Genomic DNA, 17,899 nt, shown 5'->3' on the forward strand with positions numbered 1-17,899 from the left:
TCTCAGAGTATGGGGTTAAACGATGCTTCTCTACAACTGGGGCAAAGAACATCATTCTCTCAGCTAAATCATTTTCTTTTTTTTTTTAATTTATTTATTATTATTATACTTTTAAGTTGTAGGGTACATGTGCATAACATGCAGGTTTACATATGTATACTTGTGCTATGTTGGTCTGCTTAATCTATCAAACTCGTCATTTACATCAAAAGTATAACTCCCAATGCAATCCCTCCCCTCCCTCCCCTGGGCGATAGCCCCGTGTGTGATACCCCTCCAGTCCAAGTGATCTCATTGTTCAGTTCTCCCACCCCAAGGAGTGAGTAGAACATGCGTATGTTTGGTTTTCTGTTCTCAGATAGTTTGCTAAGAATGATGGTTTCCAGCTGCATCCATGTCCCTACAAAGGACTAAACTCATCCTTTTATGGCTGCATAGCATTCCATGGGTGTATATGTGCCACATTTTCTTAATCCAGTCTGTCACTGATGGACATTTAAGGATTCCCAAGTTCTTTGCTATTAGAATAGTGCTGCAATAAACATAATGCGGTGCATGTGTCTTTATAGCAGCATACTTATAATCCTTTTGGGTATACCCAGTAATGGATGACGGGGTCATATGGTACATCTAGCTCCCATCCTGAGGAATCGCCATACTGTTTTCCATAATGGTTGAACTAGCTTACATCCCACCAACAACAGTGTGTAAGTGTTCTATTTCTCCACATCCTCTCCAGCATCTGTTGTTTCCTGACTTTGAATGATCGCCATTCTTAACTGGTGTGAGATGGTATCTCATTGTGGTTTTGATTTGCATTTGATGGCCAGTGATGATGAGCATTTTTTTCATATGTCTGTTGGCTGTATGAATGTCTTCTTTTGAGAAAATGTCTGTTCACATCCTTTGGCCCACTTTTGATGGGGTTGTTTGTTTTTCTGTAAATTTGTTTGAATTCTTTGTAGGTTCTGGATATTAGCCCTTTGCCGATGAGAGATTGCAAAATTGTCTCCCCTTCTGTAGGTTGCCTGTTCACTGATGGTAGTTTCTTTTTGCTGTGCAGAAGCTCTTAGTTTAATTAGATCCCATTTGCCACTCCTTAGCTTTTGCTGCCGTTGCTTTTGGTGTTTTAGACATGAAGCCCTTGGCTCATGCCTATGTCCTGAATGGTACTACCTAGGTTTTCTCGAGGATTTTATGGTATTAGGTCTACCATTTAAGTCTCTAATCCATCTTGAATTAATTTTCGTATAAGGAGTAAGGAAAGGATCCAGTTTCAGCTTTCTACTTATGGCTAGCCAATTTTCTCTCCTGTCAATTCATTTATTAAATAGGGAATCCTTTTCCCATTTCTTGTTTCTCTCAGGTTTGTCAGTACTGATGGCTGTAGATGTGTGGTATTATTTCGAGGACTCTGTTCTGTTCCATTGGTCTATATCTCTGTTTTGGTACCAGTACCATGCTGTTTTGGTTACTGTAGCCTTTGTAGCATAGTTTGGAAGTCAGCAGCGGATGCTCCAGCTTGTTCTTTGACTTAGGGATTACCCTCGGAGATGCGCGTGGCTCTTTTGTTCCATATGAACTTTAAAGCAGTTTTTCCACCTGTGAAGAAACTCATTGGTAGCTTGATGGGGATGGCATAACTAGAGAACCAAGAGCAAACACATTCCAAAGCTAGCAGAAGGCAAGAAATAACTAAGATCAGAGCGAACTGAAGGAGATAGAGACAAAAACCCTCCAAAAAATCAATGAATCCAGGAGTTGGTTTTTTGAAAAAGATCAACAAAACCGACAGACCACTCAGCAAGACTAATAAAGAAGAAAAGAGAGAAGAACTAAAACGACGAATTAAAAATGATAAAGGGATATCACCACCCACCCCACAGAAATACAAACTACCATCAGAGAATACTATAAACACCTCTAATGCTAGAAATAAACTGGAAAACCTAGAAGAAATGGATAATTTCCGGACACTATACACTCTTCCAAGACCAAACCAGGAAGAAGTTGAATCCCTTGAATAGACCAATTGTAGGCTCTCGGAAATTGAGGCACACTAATAGCCTACCAACCAAAAAAGTCCAGAACCAGATGGATTCATTGAATTCCTACCAGGAGGTATAAGGAGAAGTTGGTACCATTCCTTCCTGAAACTATTCCAATCAATAGAAAAAAGAGGAATCCTCCCTAACTCATTTTATGAGGCCAACATCATCCTGATACCAAAGCCTGGCAGAGACACAACAAAAAGAGAATTTTAGACCAATAAGCCTGGCAGAGACACAACATAAAAAGAGAATTAGACCAATATCCCTGATGAACATCGATGCAAAAATCCCCAATAAAATACTGGCAAAACCGGATTCAACAACACATCAAAAGCTTATCCACCATGATCAAGTATTTACATCCCTGGGATGCAAGGCTGGTTCAACATTCGCAAATCAATAAACATAATCCAAAAGCATATAAACAGAACCAAAGACAAGAATCACATGATTATCTCAATAGATGCAGAAAAGGCTTTGACAAAATTCAACAGCCCTTCATGCTAAAAAACGCCAATAAAATTCGGCATTGATGAACGCATTCTCAAAATAATAATAAGAGCTATTTATGACAAAACCCACAGCCAATATCATACTGAATGGGCAAAAAACTGAAAAATTCCCTTTGAAAACTGGCACAAGACAGGGATGCCCTCTCTCACCAATTCTATTCAACATAGTGTTGGAAGTTCTGGCTAGGCAATTAGGCAAGAGAAAGAAATCAGGGGTATTCCAGTTAGGAAAAGAAGAGGTCAAATTGTCCCTGTTTTGCAGATGACATGATTTGTATATTTAGAAAACCCCATTGTCTCAGCCCAAAATCTCCTTAAGCTAAATCACATTTTTAAACAGGAGTGTAGTTCCAAGAACAAAGCACCCTGGCAGCCAGCCACTGCATTTTGTTTCCAAACCCATAACCAGTTGTTATGTTTTAAACTACTACTTTTATATCTTAGTCCTTTCCCTTTCCTTCCTGGTCCTTTTAAAGATTAGAGAAACCTAGCCTGGAAGGATGAATACTTTTCTTAATTCAGAGTCCCTGACTCTGACTTACTCAATAGTTTTGGCAAGTTGTTTCATCTACCAAGTTCTGAATTTCTAATATTTCAGAATAGATACAATAGTTGCTATGCATGCTTTCATAAAAATGGCTAACTGACTTATTCTTCAGTTTTCAGTTTAAATGCAACTTTCTCAAGGAAAGAATGCATGTTTATCTTAATACTACTTCCTGCAATTATAATTAATTATAACTAATTATAAATTAATTGTAATTTTAACATTTATATTCTCAACTCTTTTAAAACACCCTAAAGATAGGACCTGGACATATATATGTCTTGTTCATTGCTTTTGTAGGGCTGACACTGCGTCTGATACATAGTAAGAGCTAAGTAAACGTGTTAAATTGAATGTATGGATGGATGAATACCTTTAAAAGTGTGGTGTTAAAAATACTTTGTGATCTTCTTAGGAAGTTCTATAGAATTCAAAGATTTCTTGTAGCTAATATTTGATCCTCCATTCGTGGAAGGACACATAAAGAATACATAATATTAGCTATTAATTAAATCCCCAGATCTTTCATATGCTACACTTTAGAATTATTTTTCACATGTTTCAAGAAATAATTAGCCATCTCTTAAATAAAGAAATGGTCTAACGTAAAAGTAATCCTATTTCCTGCCACTGACTCGACTCCCATACTTTCTGACATTACACTGGGCATAGATATTAGGACCACTAAGACAGGTACATGAAACTTGTCCAAACAGAACTGTGACAAACTATACTTTTCAAGTACACTATACTTGTATACTATACAAGTATTCCTTCTGGCTAGTTTGCTCCTTTCCTTTGGGGAAAACACCTGAAAGTATTTTTGTTTATTTATGTTTTACTAGATATTGTTCTAAGACTCAGAGTAATGATGAGAGGTCTTGCAGAATAAAATAAAAATAAGTCCTTATTTATTTACTATCACCTACATGTCAGACACTGTGCACTGTGGTTTACAAATCTTAACACTAATATTCAAAAGACTCTTCAAGAAAATATCGTTATCAAATAATGAAATTAAGACTCAGAGATGCTAAGTTACTTTCTAAAGATTAAGTATTTAGCAAGTGACTGAACAAAATATGATTTAAATCCAGATATATGTGAGTTCAAAAAACATGCTTTTTTCTACTGTACCAGTCTTCTCCACATGAAATGATTACAAGTGGTACAAAAAACATCATGAATTTCATATTCTAAATTTTATTTAGCACATTTTGTTTAGGACATGACTGACTATAATTACATTAAGTCAAGTAAATTTTAAAACTGCCTATATATATATATAATAGGTAAGACATAAATTTTAAAAAATCCTAAGTATGATACATAAATATCTGAGTTTTGAAAATCACTGCACCACATCATGTTGAAGGGATGTGTACTTTCCCTAGTCTCTGGTCTCAAACCGAATGTGGCTCCAGCAGACAGTATGAAGGTCGCTGTAACACTGAAAGTCAGTCAGCACTTGCTGCAGCTGCACCACCCCACATAGAAAAGCACTGAATTTTTGGTTTCTCGTCTCTGGCCACTGTTGATCCCTGCGGTCACCATACCCTCAGGTCCAGCCTTGGCCTACTCCCAGCCCCAACTCATGCCAATATCCCAATTCTCTTTAGCTGCCTCCTCATAGCCTCCTTGATCTCCTTGTTGCGCAAGCTGTAGATGAAGGGATTGAGGAAGGGTGTGAGCACTGAGTAGACCACTGCCAGGGCCCGGTCATAGTCCAGTGAGTAACTCTTCCTCAGCCGCACATACATGAAGAGAATGCTCCCATAGAAGACGAGAACCACAGTGAGGTGGGAAGCACACGTGGAGAAGGCCTTCCTCTTGCCGGCAGCTGAGGGAATTCTGAGCACTGTGCAGATGATCCACACATAGGAGCAGAGGATCAGCAAGAAGGTGGCTAGGATCTTGCATGAATTTATAACAAAATCTACTAGGACATTTATAGACGTATCAGTGCAAGCCAAACTCAGTAGAGGAGGGAAATCACAAAAGATGTGCTGAATGCGATTGGGGCCACAGAATGGGAGGCGTGAAATCAAGGAAATTTCAACTACTGGCCCAGCCAAGCCTCCCAACCAACAGCCAATGGCAATCTCTGCACAGAGTGTTGGGGTCATGAGGGTTGGGTAGTGGAGGGGCCGGCAGATGGCTAAATACCTATCGTAGGCCATAGCTGTCAGGAGATAGCACTCAGTTGCTCCAAGGGAGTGAAAGAAATAGATCTGCAGGAGACACCCAGAGAACGAAATGGTCTTTTTCTCACTGAGCAAGTTTGCCAGCATCTTAGGGGTGGTGGCAGCTGTATAGCCAAGCTCTGAGAAGGAGAGAATGCTGATAAAGTGGTACATGGGTGTGTGAAGCTGGGAGTCCAGGCAGACCACCAGGAATATCAGCAGGTTTGCCAACATAGTTGTGAGATAAACGAGAAGCAACAGGAGAAAGAGATAAATCTGGACTCCCTGGAGATGGGGGAAGCCCAGGATGATGAATTCTGTTACCTGGCTCCAGTTCCCTGTGTCCATTGCTCACCATTCATGTCCCTAGATGTGAAGTGTGGAAGGACAGGAAAGAAAGTTGAACTATAGAGGTTCTAACAAGAAGGCAACCCTCAAATTACTATTGCCCTCCCTTCACTCACCTCCAAAGTAAAACCCTCTCAATAAATGCTTTGAGAGGTCAACATTTCAATTCCATGCGTCCCTGCCCTTCCTGTCAACAGCCTCCTTCAGACTATTCACCTTTATGTTTAGTCTTCCCTGACTAACACAGCTCATTTTTGGCCTTCCTAATCCATCCTGTAACCCAGTTGATTTTCTCAGTAGAATCTATATAGATTTTAGAAATTTAAGTGTTTCTAATCCAAGGTATATATTAACATTTATACATATTGTTCGTCTAAGATACAAATCATCATTTATACTGATAATATATTGATACTGTACTGGACCAAATAGATATAATTTGAATATTATTTTCTAACTTCTTATTTTAATTTGTTTTCTTCTTCAACTTTCTGGCTACCAAAGAATCAACTATTTTCCCTTCTGCTCCCTCCTATTCCTTTATGAGAACTCAGGTCTGCTAGCATCTTTCAGGGGCATTAGGTCAGAATTTAGACCTCTTTTGGACACTGGTGAGAGCTCCAGTCAAAAATAAGAAGGTTGTAGTAAATAAAAGAGCCAAAGAAAGACAGGAGGAAAATCTATATTTCTGCATTTCAACTTCAGACTGTGGCCACTTCATCAATTCTTCCTGCCATTTCCCCCTCTATCAACTTCAAATGCTCTTTTCTGGTTTATTGCTTCTGTAGATATTACATATACATGCTCTGCTGTGTTGAGGTCCATGTAACAACAATTGAGTATTTTCAATACTCTAGGTATTATACTTAGAACAGGGACTAAACAGATAAATAAAATGTGGCACCTGATGCTAACAAACTAATATTCTAATACAGAGTATAGAGAAACAACTAACTATTATACAACTCTTTCATGGAATACTCTATCAACGTAAAAACCTGCTATTATTCTCATTTACTAAACAAACAAAAAAGCAAGAGCCTTAAATTCTTTCTCTTTACTCATCCCACAGCCACTGCTCTATTTCTATGTCCCTAAAAGAAAACTCTTCCAAGAGTCGGCTATATGCATTGCCTTTAATGTCTCTCTTTAAGTTCCTTCTTAAACCCACTCTAATTAGATTTGCACTACCACCACTCCATTAAAACCTCCTTTCTCATAGACATTAATTATCTAAGACTTCCTGGATCCAACGGTCATTTCTCACTCTTCAGCTTATTTCGACTATCTATGTATCTTGACAGTGTTGATTTATCCTGCCTGTTCACACACTTCCTTCACTTGATTCTCAGGGTACTATACTTTTGGTTACTTTCTATCTTATTAGTCATTCTTTCTCATTCTGCATCATTAGTTTCTCCTCCATGCCCCACCCTTTCAATGTCACAGTGCCCATGGTCCATGTTTAATCTTTTCTTTCCTCTTCTATATAAACTCAAATCATCTGCTAATGCCATCCAATACCAGAGCTTTAAACACTATAAATGTGTTGAAGACATCTAAATCCATATCTCAGGCAATATTTTTCTCCCCTACTCCAGACTCATATATTTCACTACCTACTCACATCTCCTCTTGTAAGTCTAAGAGCCATCTCAAACTGAACTGCTGGGGGCTCTGCCCCTAGTCTTCCCCATCACAAATGATGGCAACCAATCTTCCAACTGACAAACTAAACTCCTGCAGTCATCCTTGTTTCTGTCTTTCTCTCATATATCCAGGAACTGACTGTGTTTTACCACCTTGGTCCAAGTCACTTTTATCTTACCTCTGTTACTGTAATTGACTCCTAACAGATCTCCCTACTTGCATTTGTACACTTGTAGCCTCATCTTAACACAGCAGAGTGATCCTGTTAAATTTTAAATTAGGCTCTGCGTTTCCATTGATCAAATGTGTTCAGTGACATATCATTTAACAACCTTTGCTGTAGCTCTTTTCTTCTTCTTGAATCTCTTTCACCATTTGGATAGCTCTTTCATTGATTTTATCTTTGCTCAAATTTCACCAGCTCAACTACCTGGGCCACCCTGTATAATAGCAGTGTGCCTCCATCCTTACATCCATATTCCGTACTGCTATTGCCTTTCTCTACTTAACTTTTAACTTTTTTCCCAGAGGACTTATCATGTTCTAAGCTGTAAAATGTACTTATTTCTTATTCCTATTGTTTATTGGTTCTCTTCTCTTTGAGAGTATAAGTTCCTTAAGGGCAAATATTTTTTTCTTTTCTATTTTGTTTACTGGTGTATGTCAAGTGCTTAGAGCCATGTCTGAAATATAGTTACAACTCAATAAACATTTATGTAATTAATATGCAAATCAATTAAGATAACTACTAATTTGCATGTGTAGTAGGAGTTACAAGCCATGGGCTGGATATGGAGATAAATCAGGAACATTTCATAGAACACATAATTTATTATTATTATTATTATTATTATTATTTTTGGTGACAACATCTCACTCTATCACCCAGGCTGGAGTGCAGTGTCAGGATCTCTGCTCACTGTAGCCTTGACCTCCTGGGCTCACGCAATCCTCCTCATGCCCCTGCCTTCGCAAGTAGCTGGGACTATAGGCATGCGCCACCACGCCTAGCTAATTTTTGTGTTTTTGGTAGAGACGGGGTTTAGCCATTTTGCTCAGGCTGGTCTTGAATTCCTGGGCTCAAGTGATCTGCCTGCTTTGGCCTCTAAAAGTGCTGGGATTACAGGCATAAGCCACCTTGCCTTGCCAGAATATATAATTTTTATTTGAAGTGAATAAAGTGTCAGAATTGTTTAGATGGAAAAATGAAAAAACAGTATTTGAAACAAAAGGGAGTGCTTGTGCAAAGGCCAAGAGTTACGAAAGACACCGAGTCTTGTCTTTCTGCCTTCCAGGCTTCTTATCACTTCTTCCCTCTCCAGGATCCTAAAATTCATCCAGACTAACTTTGTTTCCTCTGATTTTTCTTGGCATTTTTCTAAACCTAGGGAGCATGTCCATCCCATACACAAAAGCCTTTCTCAATATAAGACTTAATATAGGATGTTTCTCATACTAAGATTCCAGAGACCTACTTCTGGGCCAAACTTTTATATGGGTGATTTTGCTGTAGCATAATTACTTTATTATCCAAAATTTCTTTGTCTTAGTTTTTCTCACTGCATATCCATGTCTATCCACTGCCCAATTCTGCCTTCTGTTTCCTTCGAGTCTTGGATGCATACCTGCCTTCTATAAAGGATTATCCCTAAATGTCTACTTCTCAGACCCTTATTTTCTAGATGTTCTACATTCCTTCCCTTCTAAATATAAATAAAAGGTTCTATTCTAGAGCTGCCTCTTTCCTTCTCTGGCCTCCAGTCCCACTCACAGATGAGTTGTCTAGACTCTGAACCCTTAACTAAATTTTCAGATCTACATAGATGACAGGTCAGAAGATTGAATATGAGAAGCCAGTATCTTGTCCTCTCCTTTCTAAGAAGGTAAAGTTTCCACATAACTCCAAATACTTATTATCACACTATACATTGTATCATCACTCATTAATGACCAGCTATTGTTCCCTCCCTCCATACTCTGCCTAAGCAATCAAAGTCATCAGGATCAGATCAAGTATTATTTTCCATGGAAAACTAGCACCCCCAACTCCCTCATCTTACAAGTTCAAAATTCTCAGAGGTTTGGACCATTTCCTTGTCTTCTTCACACCCCCTTTAAGATGGCAAAAATACTGATGGTTTTCCCTTTTTTAAAAAAAAAATACTTTTATTATTTCTAATTATGATTGTAACTTCTAGTACTGATAAACCTTAAGTTAGTGTTGAAAAAAGCTTTAGGAACTATGCCTCTCCAGTGGCCCCCATAATTTTGGATTTCATTGGATTGTTAGAATATCTTAAATGTATTATATATTTCCAACAGTTCATAAAAAGAAAAGACCTTTAAATATCACAAAAAGGAAGGCTAAAATAGAAGGATAAATCATGTGTATCAAACTTCATATTGTACTTATGTTTCTAATTTTGATTCAGCCCAGCAAAAACTGATATCTTCTCACTCATAAAGGAATTCATGTCCCCACAAATGGGCATCCACCCTCTGCCTGGATTTACAGCACTGGAAGCTTCCTGACCCATAAGACAGTTCTCTCCATTTTTGAAATGCTTTAGTTTACAACTGTCCCTTCCAATGACCAGAAACCTGGCTTTCACCATTATTCTTTGCTTTGCTCTGTGATACAACCCTACTGCTCTGGTCCAGAGTCATGTTTTTAAATACTCTTTTCATCACCATTATAGCAATTTCAGTGTTTGCCAAGTGAGTTTCTGTATTTAGCCTAGACTCCTTTGTTTGCAGCGTACCCTCTCTAGAAATACGCTTTATCTTTTATCAATCTGAAGCCACTTGAACCATTTTCTAGCGCAAGTCTGTTATTTTTTCCCCTAACCATCTAAGTTAAATACTGTTCTTTCACACTTCTAAATTCTCAGTAGTACTTTCTCACTGTCCCCCCAAATATATCCTGTAATGCACTGCAATTATTTTCCATGCATATGTCTTATCACTCCAAAGCAACTCTCTGTGAGCTTCTTGAAATTAATAAGGAAACTTCATACCATGTCGTACCTCCTAGAGTACTTAGCACAATGCCTGATATATCAGAGTTATGGTGGGTAATGAAAAAGAGGGTGATCAAGATGACTTGTGTATCTCTTCCGCTCATCGGTTACTCATCTACTCCCATTTCCTGATATTGGAATCAGGGCTCTCTTAAAACCTACCACATATACAAATTTACATTTATCTTACTTAGGTCCATTGAAATCCTAGTTTATTCCCCTAATTCTAGAAAGCTTTTAGAATATATGCCTTGCATTATTTTCTTCAGATACCACAGCTGCATTATTCATAGTTCATAATTGTTTAGGCATAGGGCCAAAGACCTGGGGGTGAGAAGGGGGATACAATTTTAGAGATTATCTCACTCAATGTCTTCATTTAAAAAAAACAAACAAACAACAACCAAAAAAACTGGGATCCAGAAAGGGGAGAAGACTTGTTCCAGTTTACACAGTTAATTAAAAATATAGTCAATTTACTAATTTTGAAGCCAGACTCTTCACTATAGCATTTGAAAAGCAGAATAACTGTTTTTTAAAATAGTTTCTGTGTTTGAATTATGTGTTTTATGGACCCTGATTATTCAAAACCTCTCCATATTTCTGAATCTTCTAGGTCTCTTAGTGATCAGGCTAAGAAGGAATGTGAAGATGAAAATACCTGCTTGATAAAGTCTTACCTAGAGATTGATGCTGGGGAGGGCTCTGCTACAGCTTAACTCTGGAAGCCCGGCCACTGCTCAGAGTCTAAAATTCAAAGAGAACTTCCTGCTCACTTCCTATGTCTCATTTGCAGTATTATACCCAGCCACTCCAGGGGCCTGGAGGGGTTGAAGTTTATCACTTTGATGGAACCTGTGGGAATAAGTTAAACCATAAAACAAATTCTTCTCCCATAAAACCTGGATTCTTGATAGGGTTCTTACAGAGGCAGAAGCCCATGGGCCTTCTGAGCAGACCTCCTGGGGTCACTAAAGTGCTCTCTCAGGAAGGGAACTGACATACAGCAAGTTCATTAGCTAGTAGTCCTTCATTACCTATTAGTTACTACAACAATAACTACCAGTCCAAGTTGAGATAGAACATGTCTCAAGGCAATTACTTCCTTTAGTAAATAACAATAACTGGTGTGAAAACTAGGTTCAAATGGGTTCCTGTATTGCATGACTTGGGAGTAAGCATACAACTTTCAATTATGATAGGATCTTTATAAAATGTAACTGACCTTCTCTGACCCTGAAAGCGTGAGGACAGGGAGACACGGAGGACATAAATACCATTAAGGCCGACTTCTCATCTTGTCTGTTGCTCATATTTAGAGCAGTTATATGTTGTCTTACACACTGCATTCTCCTCTCCACTCTAATGTTACCTGCTCCGTAAAGAGTGCTGCTTCAGAACCCTGGATTTCAGTTCCAGCCATTCTTCCAAATACTTATGTGACATTAAGCACTTCATTAAGCCTTGGTTGGCAATACTGCCAGAAGGGTGGATTTTAAATATTCTTGCCACAAAATAAAAATGATAAGTACTATATGTGAGGTGATAAATATGTTAATTAGCCTAATTTGAGCATTCCACTCTGCATACATGTATCAAAACATCACATATATAATTGTTTGTCAGATAAAAATTTTAAAAAGTATAAAGAAGATTTACTTTCCTCATATAAAAGTAATAATCAAATGTGATAATGTAAAAAGGTACTTACAAACTATAATATAAACTATGAGAAGAATTAAATAATTTTTGTCACTTTCCCCATCCCACCCACACTTTCAATATTCTTCATCCAAGTTTATATTTTTTTTCTATCTCCTACTTTCTTTCTGGAAGATTTTTTTTTTTTTTCAAACTGAGTTGCAAGTATTTAATATTTTGTTTGTGGTAAATAGATTTTTAACTAATAACATAATTTTTGAGTCAAAGTATTATTTTGTTTTTTGATTTGTATACATAGAGTTTAAGTAATAATTTTATTTACTTAATGACTAAAGGTTTATTCAAGTTTTCTAAATCCCTATAAGGCAATTAAGGGTTAAATAAACCACTACCTTTTAAATTAAATTTTCCACCTTGTCAGTTTCATTTCAATTACTTCTTTTCTGTGAATTAGAATATCATCTATTCCTAAAATATGTCCATCAATTCTTCTAGAATATCATCTATCCCTAAAATATGTCCATCAGTTCTGCTACCCTCCCTCCAAATGTTATTCTGTCTCTACTTGTGTTGGGGTAAATGTTTAATGACTGACTTTCCTCTAACAAAGATTCTCTACTTCATTGAACTCTAGTTCTCTTTTTGACTAAACCTCAACCTTGGCTTACAAAATCTATAGACTGTCAGCAAAAATTATTTCATCCACCCTCCCCACCTTCCCTCCCCCACCACATGTATTAAAAGACTTAAACACTGACATAGTTTCTAAGAGCTCAAGGCCATAGATGATCCTAGGATCTCTTTAAGTGCCTGCCTGAGAAAATTCAAAGCTACCAAAATAATTTATGTCTATGTGTGTGTGTGCATGTGTGTGTGTGTTTGTGTGTGTGTATATATTTTTATATCTGTATATTACTGATTAAATCTGTCCTTACCACTTTAGCGTCTGCATTGTTTAGCTTTGACATAGCCTACCATTTTAAAAAAGGCCCTGATTTATAACATTTGCTGATTGGCATAGTGCTAATACTCCCACTGTATCTGATTCCAAGCTATTGGTGCCACAGAATTTCTAATAAGTTGTCAATCATTTCTCAAAAACTATGAGCAGACTTTAGCACATAACTGCCGGTCTTTTTTATGTTATCACATGACTTGAACCTGTAACTCCATTGACTTCCTCAGTACTAACTAACCTCTCACCCTCTTGTAATGTCTTTTACCACCACTGTTCACAGAAAATGACTGTATATAGCAAAAATAGTAGCAATGTACTGTGTGTTTATTTTAAAAAAATATATGATAAAATAGTGTGGATGACAGCAGGGAGGATTTGGAATAAAGGACATACATATATGTGCAAAGGTTCTCTACCTAGTTCATGAATCTGGTGAGACAAAACACATAACAAATCAAGAAAAGCAGATTTGTTACTCACAGACAGGCAGCAATGAGAAACAGAAGCCTGGGGTTCATGACAAGCCCATTCCCACAGCTCAGGAAAGCTTCCCAGACTGAATGGACTTTTACTACACATGCCCCACATTGCACCACAGCGGAGGGACCCAAAAAGCACTAGTGTTTGGAAAACAGATAGACAGTTAATTATAAACATACATTTATCATGCGTCCTAGCAATCCTACACTTATGCATTTTCTCAAATGACATTAAAATGTATGTTTACACATAACCATATCATGTTAAAAATGAATATTATCTAGAGATAGCTTACCGGCCCACCAAAGTCTGTGAGTAAAAAAATAAATACAGATCCAGAAAAGATAACCTAGTATGATGCACGGTGACTAAGTAAGGACCAGCTACCAGTATTATCCAAGGAAATTCAAAAGGCAGATGTAGACAAGTTGAGGTGGGATGTGCAGAAAACAGGTGAGTACAACTAGGGAAGACCAATGCATTCTGTGGAAGAGTGAGTTTCGGTAATGATTAGAATCATTATGTCATTGTTAAAGGCCAAATATGTTATTGATCAGGTGTGGGTAAGATTCATTACATGTTTCATTCATTACACTTGCATTGAATACTCATCCTATTTAGGTGCTGTGCTAGATTCTGGACATACAACAAATTAAAAAACTGAAATAATTTGAGATGAAATCTAGTTTATAGATGCTTGTAGGAAAGAATGACAAACCATATGTATCTATACATACATAAATGTCCACAAACACATAAATTGCCATACATATTTTGAAGAGAAGCAAAACACACTTCAGAGATAAAAATGAGTGACATAAATTAGACTGAGTGTTCAGAAGTCCTCTCAAAGCAGGCATCACTGGAAATTGATATTTGAACAGAAAAATCACACAATTAAGAGGAGTGAGCCAAATGAAATATTGGGGAAAAAACAGGGTGAAGATCCTGAAGCCAGAAAAATCCGTAATGTATTTGAAGACCTGAAAGGTAATCAGGTAGCTAGGGAAGAGGGAGCTGAGGGAGAAGAGGTATGAGTCTATGTTGGAGAGGAAGGCAGGGAAGAATTTTGTTTAGCCTTATAAAGTATGGTGAGGCTTTGAATTTTATCTTAAGGGCAATTGAGAATTTCTCATGTTTTTATAAAATGGTATATACAATTCAGATTTCAAATACATTAATTTATATTTTGTGTGGAAAATATATTAGAATAGAATGAGAGTAGGAGAAAGGAATGTGGGTAGAATATTATTATATTAATCCAGTTGAGAGATGTTGGCAATTTACACCAGGGTAGAAACACTAAAGTGAATAAGAAATAAATTGATTCAAGAATATATTTTGTGAAAAGATTGGCATACGTTAATAATTGATCACAATTATGAGTGGAAGAAAAGGAAGCAAAATGGAATATTTAAAATTTTCTAGAAGAAACACAGGGAAACAAAAGCATCAAGATTTCACAGTTAGGAATTTTAAGAAATCAATTTTGACATGTTAAGTTTTAAATTATTAAGAATTCCAATCCAGGCACTGTTGATAAGTGGGAAGTTGAATATATAAGTCTAAATCTCAGAGAAAAAAATGTGGTTTGGAGATAAAAATTTAAGAGCCCTTGTGATAGACAGAGATCGTATTTAAATCCATAAGAATAACTCTGAGTATCTAGGGATATAGCACAGCAGGACAACGAAGGCTGGGAAAGACTCACCAGAAAGATAAGAAGAAAATTGGGAGGTAATGATGTCATGAGATTTAGGGAGACTTAAGGAGTAAAAGCTAAGAGAGTTGAGGAATTAAAAACTGGTCGTCTGTGTCAAGAGTTCAGGAGAGAGGAAGGAAAAGAAGTTTCTGATGAATTTGGCAGCATGGAGGTCAATAATGGCCTTCACAAAATATTAGTTGGAAGGTCTGAGCCAAAATAAGATTGGAATAAGCTGAGAAGTGAATATGAAGTAAAGAAGAGGAGATATGGTGTTTTGAGAAGTTTGACTGGAAAAAGGAGCAGAGAAATTGATCTCTAGCTGGATGCATATGTGTGGCCAAGGAAATACACATGCTTATTTTTTAAAAGAAGAATGTAGATACTAAAATATTCTTAAATGCTGACATAAGTGATCAAGTAAAAAATGGAAAAAGTAGAGATGTAGAAAATGAGAAAACCATAAAGAAATGAAGTATTTGAAGAGCTGAAAGGAAGTGAAATTCAGAGCACGTGTGATGATGGGAAGATTATTCAAGGCCAAGCTAAAGGGACATAGAACTTTTATGAATTGAACATTGAGGTGAGAAAGGACATTGGAAGAAAGTCAATGGTGAGCAACACTAGCTTTATCTCTCTTCTGGAAGATGGTCCTCCTGATGCCTTTAATGACCTCCTTGTTACGAAGACTGTAGATAATTGGATTGACCATTGGTGTTAGTACGGAGTAAACTATAGCAAGTGCTCGGTCAAGGGTCAGTGAATAGCTCTTCTTTAGCCTCACATACATGAAGATGATGCTCCCAAAGAAGATGAGGACTACAGCAAGATGTGAGGCACAGGTAGAAAAGGCCTTCTTTCTTCCCGATGCTGTTTTTATCTTCAGCACAGCCCCAATGATCCTTGCATAAGAAAACATGATAAAGAAGAAAGTGATAAGAATTATGAAAGCATTAGTGGCAAAGTCCACCAGAATGTTAGTGGACGTGTCCTTGCAGGCCAAGCTCAGCAAAGGTGGAAAGTCACAGAAAATGTGTTGGATTTCATTGTAAGCACAGAATGGGAGCTGGGAGACCAGGATCACCTCAGAAATGGGACACAGGAAGCCACAAATCCAACAAGCAGCAGCCATCTTGGCACAGAGTGTGGTGGTCATAATTGCAGAGTACTGGAGGGGCCGACAAACGGCCAGGTATCTATCATAGGCCATGGCTGTAAGAAGGTAGCATTCAGAAGCTCCCAAGGAGTGGAAGAAGTAGGTCTGAAGGAGGCATCCTGCAAAAGAAATGGTTTTCTTCTCACTGAGAATATTAGCTAGCATCTTAGGGATAGTGGTAGCTGTATACCACAACTCCAAGAAGGAAAGAACACTGACAAAGTGGTACATGGGTGTGTGCAGAGCTGCATCCAGTCGGATGACTGAGAAGATGAGCATGTTGCCACAGATGGTGAACAGGTATGCCAACAGCAGCAGGACAAAAAGCCAGCCCCTGACATAGCCCACACTGGCAAAGCCAAGGAACACAAATTCAGCCAGGCTTGAATGGTTGTGTTGATCCATGGGAGGCTGAGGTAAAGAAGGAAAGAAGAAAACATTGGATTGATATGACTGCTGAATCCATGCCAAAACTTCATTTCTCTCTCCCTCTTTTTAACTTAAAAGTAGCACTAAAATTACTACTATTACTCTCACTACTATTACTATTACTGTAAAAACAGTAATAGCCAACTCTTCTTAGCACTTAACTATTCATCAAACATTTTTACAAGTGTCTTGCATTCAATATTTACTTAATTTGTATACTTCAATGAGATAAGCACCATTGTTTTGCCTATTTTGCAAATAAGAAAATTCAGGAATAGAGAGAAAGAAACAATTAGAACACTTTTCTATTTCCTATAGATACTATTTCAAGGAAACAACATTTAGACCATCCTCAAACATTCTAGCTCTGTACTATATGACTGTTCCCAAACATTCTAACTCCTCTTCCCAGGTCATAGTTTTTCCTTCAGTTAAGTCTTAAAGAGTGAATTTTGGGCATGAGATTAATATAGTAGCAAATCTTTTCTTATTGTTCAGCTCAGTTCATATTTATTGAACAAATATGTGTCAGGCAGAAAGAACATAAAATTCAGCAACGTACAGTCTCTGCCACCAGAAAGCTTACAACCCTATAGAGAAGCAGACATCTCAATAGGATTTGTAAAGTACGGAACACTTCAGAGTGCCTGAGAAGTGGCTCATTTCTCAGGCCCGGATGACTGAAAAAAAACTTTTAGAGGAAGCCCATAAGATGAATTTTCCAAGAAGATCTGGGATCAGCTATGTAAAAGAGAAAAAGAAATATTTCAGACAAAAATAAAAGCATTGAGCAGCAAGCAGCCCACGTTAAGGAAACACATGTTCCCCTCTATGGTAAGCAAACTGGGAAAGCTCACTCAGTGCTTTAAGACCTTAGCTCCATAGATGTAGGGCATAACTGAAGAATGTTTGCTAGATGAGTGACCTGGTCAGATGTAGACTTTTAAAACATAACTAAAATTTAGCTATTCTGACCTCAAGCTCGGAAATGAAGGTGTGAATTTGCCTTGTGGGTATTGCTGACAGGAAGATAGGTTAGGGTGGTTAGCGTGTTTGGTGTAAGAATGCAGATTCGGCCGGGTGTGGTGGCTCATGCCTGTAATCCCAGCACTCTGGGAGGCCAAGGCGGGCGGAAGTCAGGAGATCGAGACCATCCTAGCTAACACGGTGAAACCCCGTCTCTACTAAAAAATACAAAAAA

At 37.7% G+C, this 17,899-nt stretch overlaps 2 protein-coding genes across 2 annotated transcripts; both read right to left on the reverse strand.

Moving 5' to 3' along the window:
• Positions 1-4,397: 4,397 nt before the first annotated feature.
• Positions 4,398-8,164, reverse strand: LOC116270025 (olfactory receptor 6N1). Its single transcript, XM_031654278.1, has one exon. The coding sequence runs from the start codon at positions 5,639-5,641 to the stop codon at positions 4,703-4,705; it is 939 nt and encodes a 312-aa protein (XP_031510138.1). The 5' UTR covers positions 5,642-8,164; the 3' UTR covers positions 4,398-4,702.
• A 4,077-nt stretch (positions 8,165-12,241) lies between these two features.
• On the reverse strand, positions 12,242-17,868 carry LOC100999517 (olfactory receptor 6N2). The gene has a single exon (XM_003892878.5). The coding sequence runs from the start codon at positions 16,672-16,674 to the stop codon at positions 15,721-15,723; it is 954 nt and encodes a 317-aa protein (XP_003892927.2). The 5' UTR covers positions 16,675-17,868; the 3' UTR covers positions 12,242-15,720.
• Between the last annotated feature and the right edge of the window lie 31 nt (positions 17,869-17,899).

Source organism: Papio anubis, chromosome 1 (assembly GCF_008728515.1).
Source record: "Papio anubis isolate 15944 chromosome 1, Panubis1.0, whole genome shotgun sequence".
In the NCBI taxonomy this organism is placed as follows: Eukaryota; Metazoa; Chordata; class Mammalia; order Primates; family Cercopithecidae; genus Papio; species Papio anubis.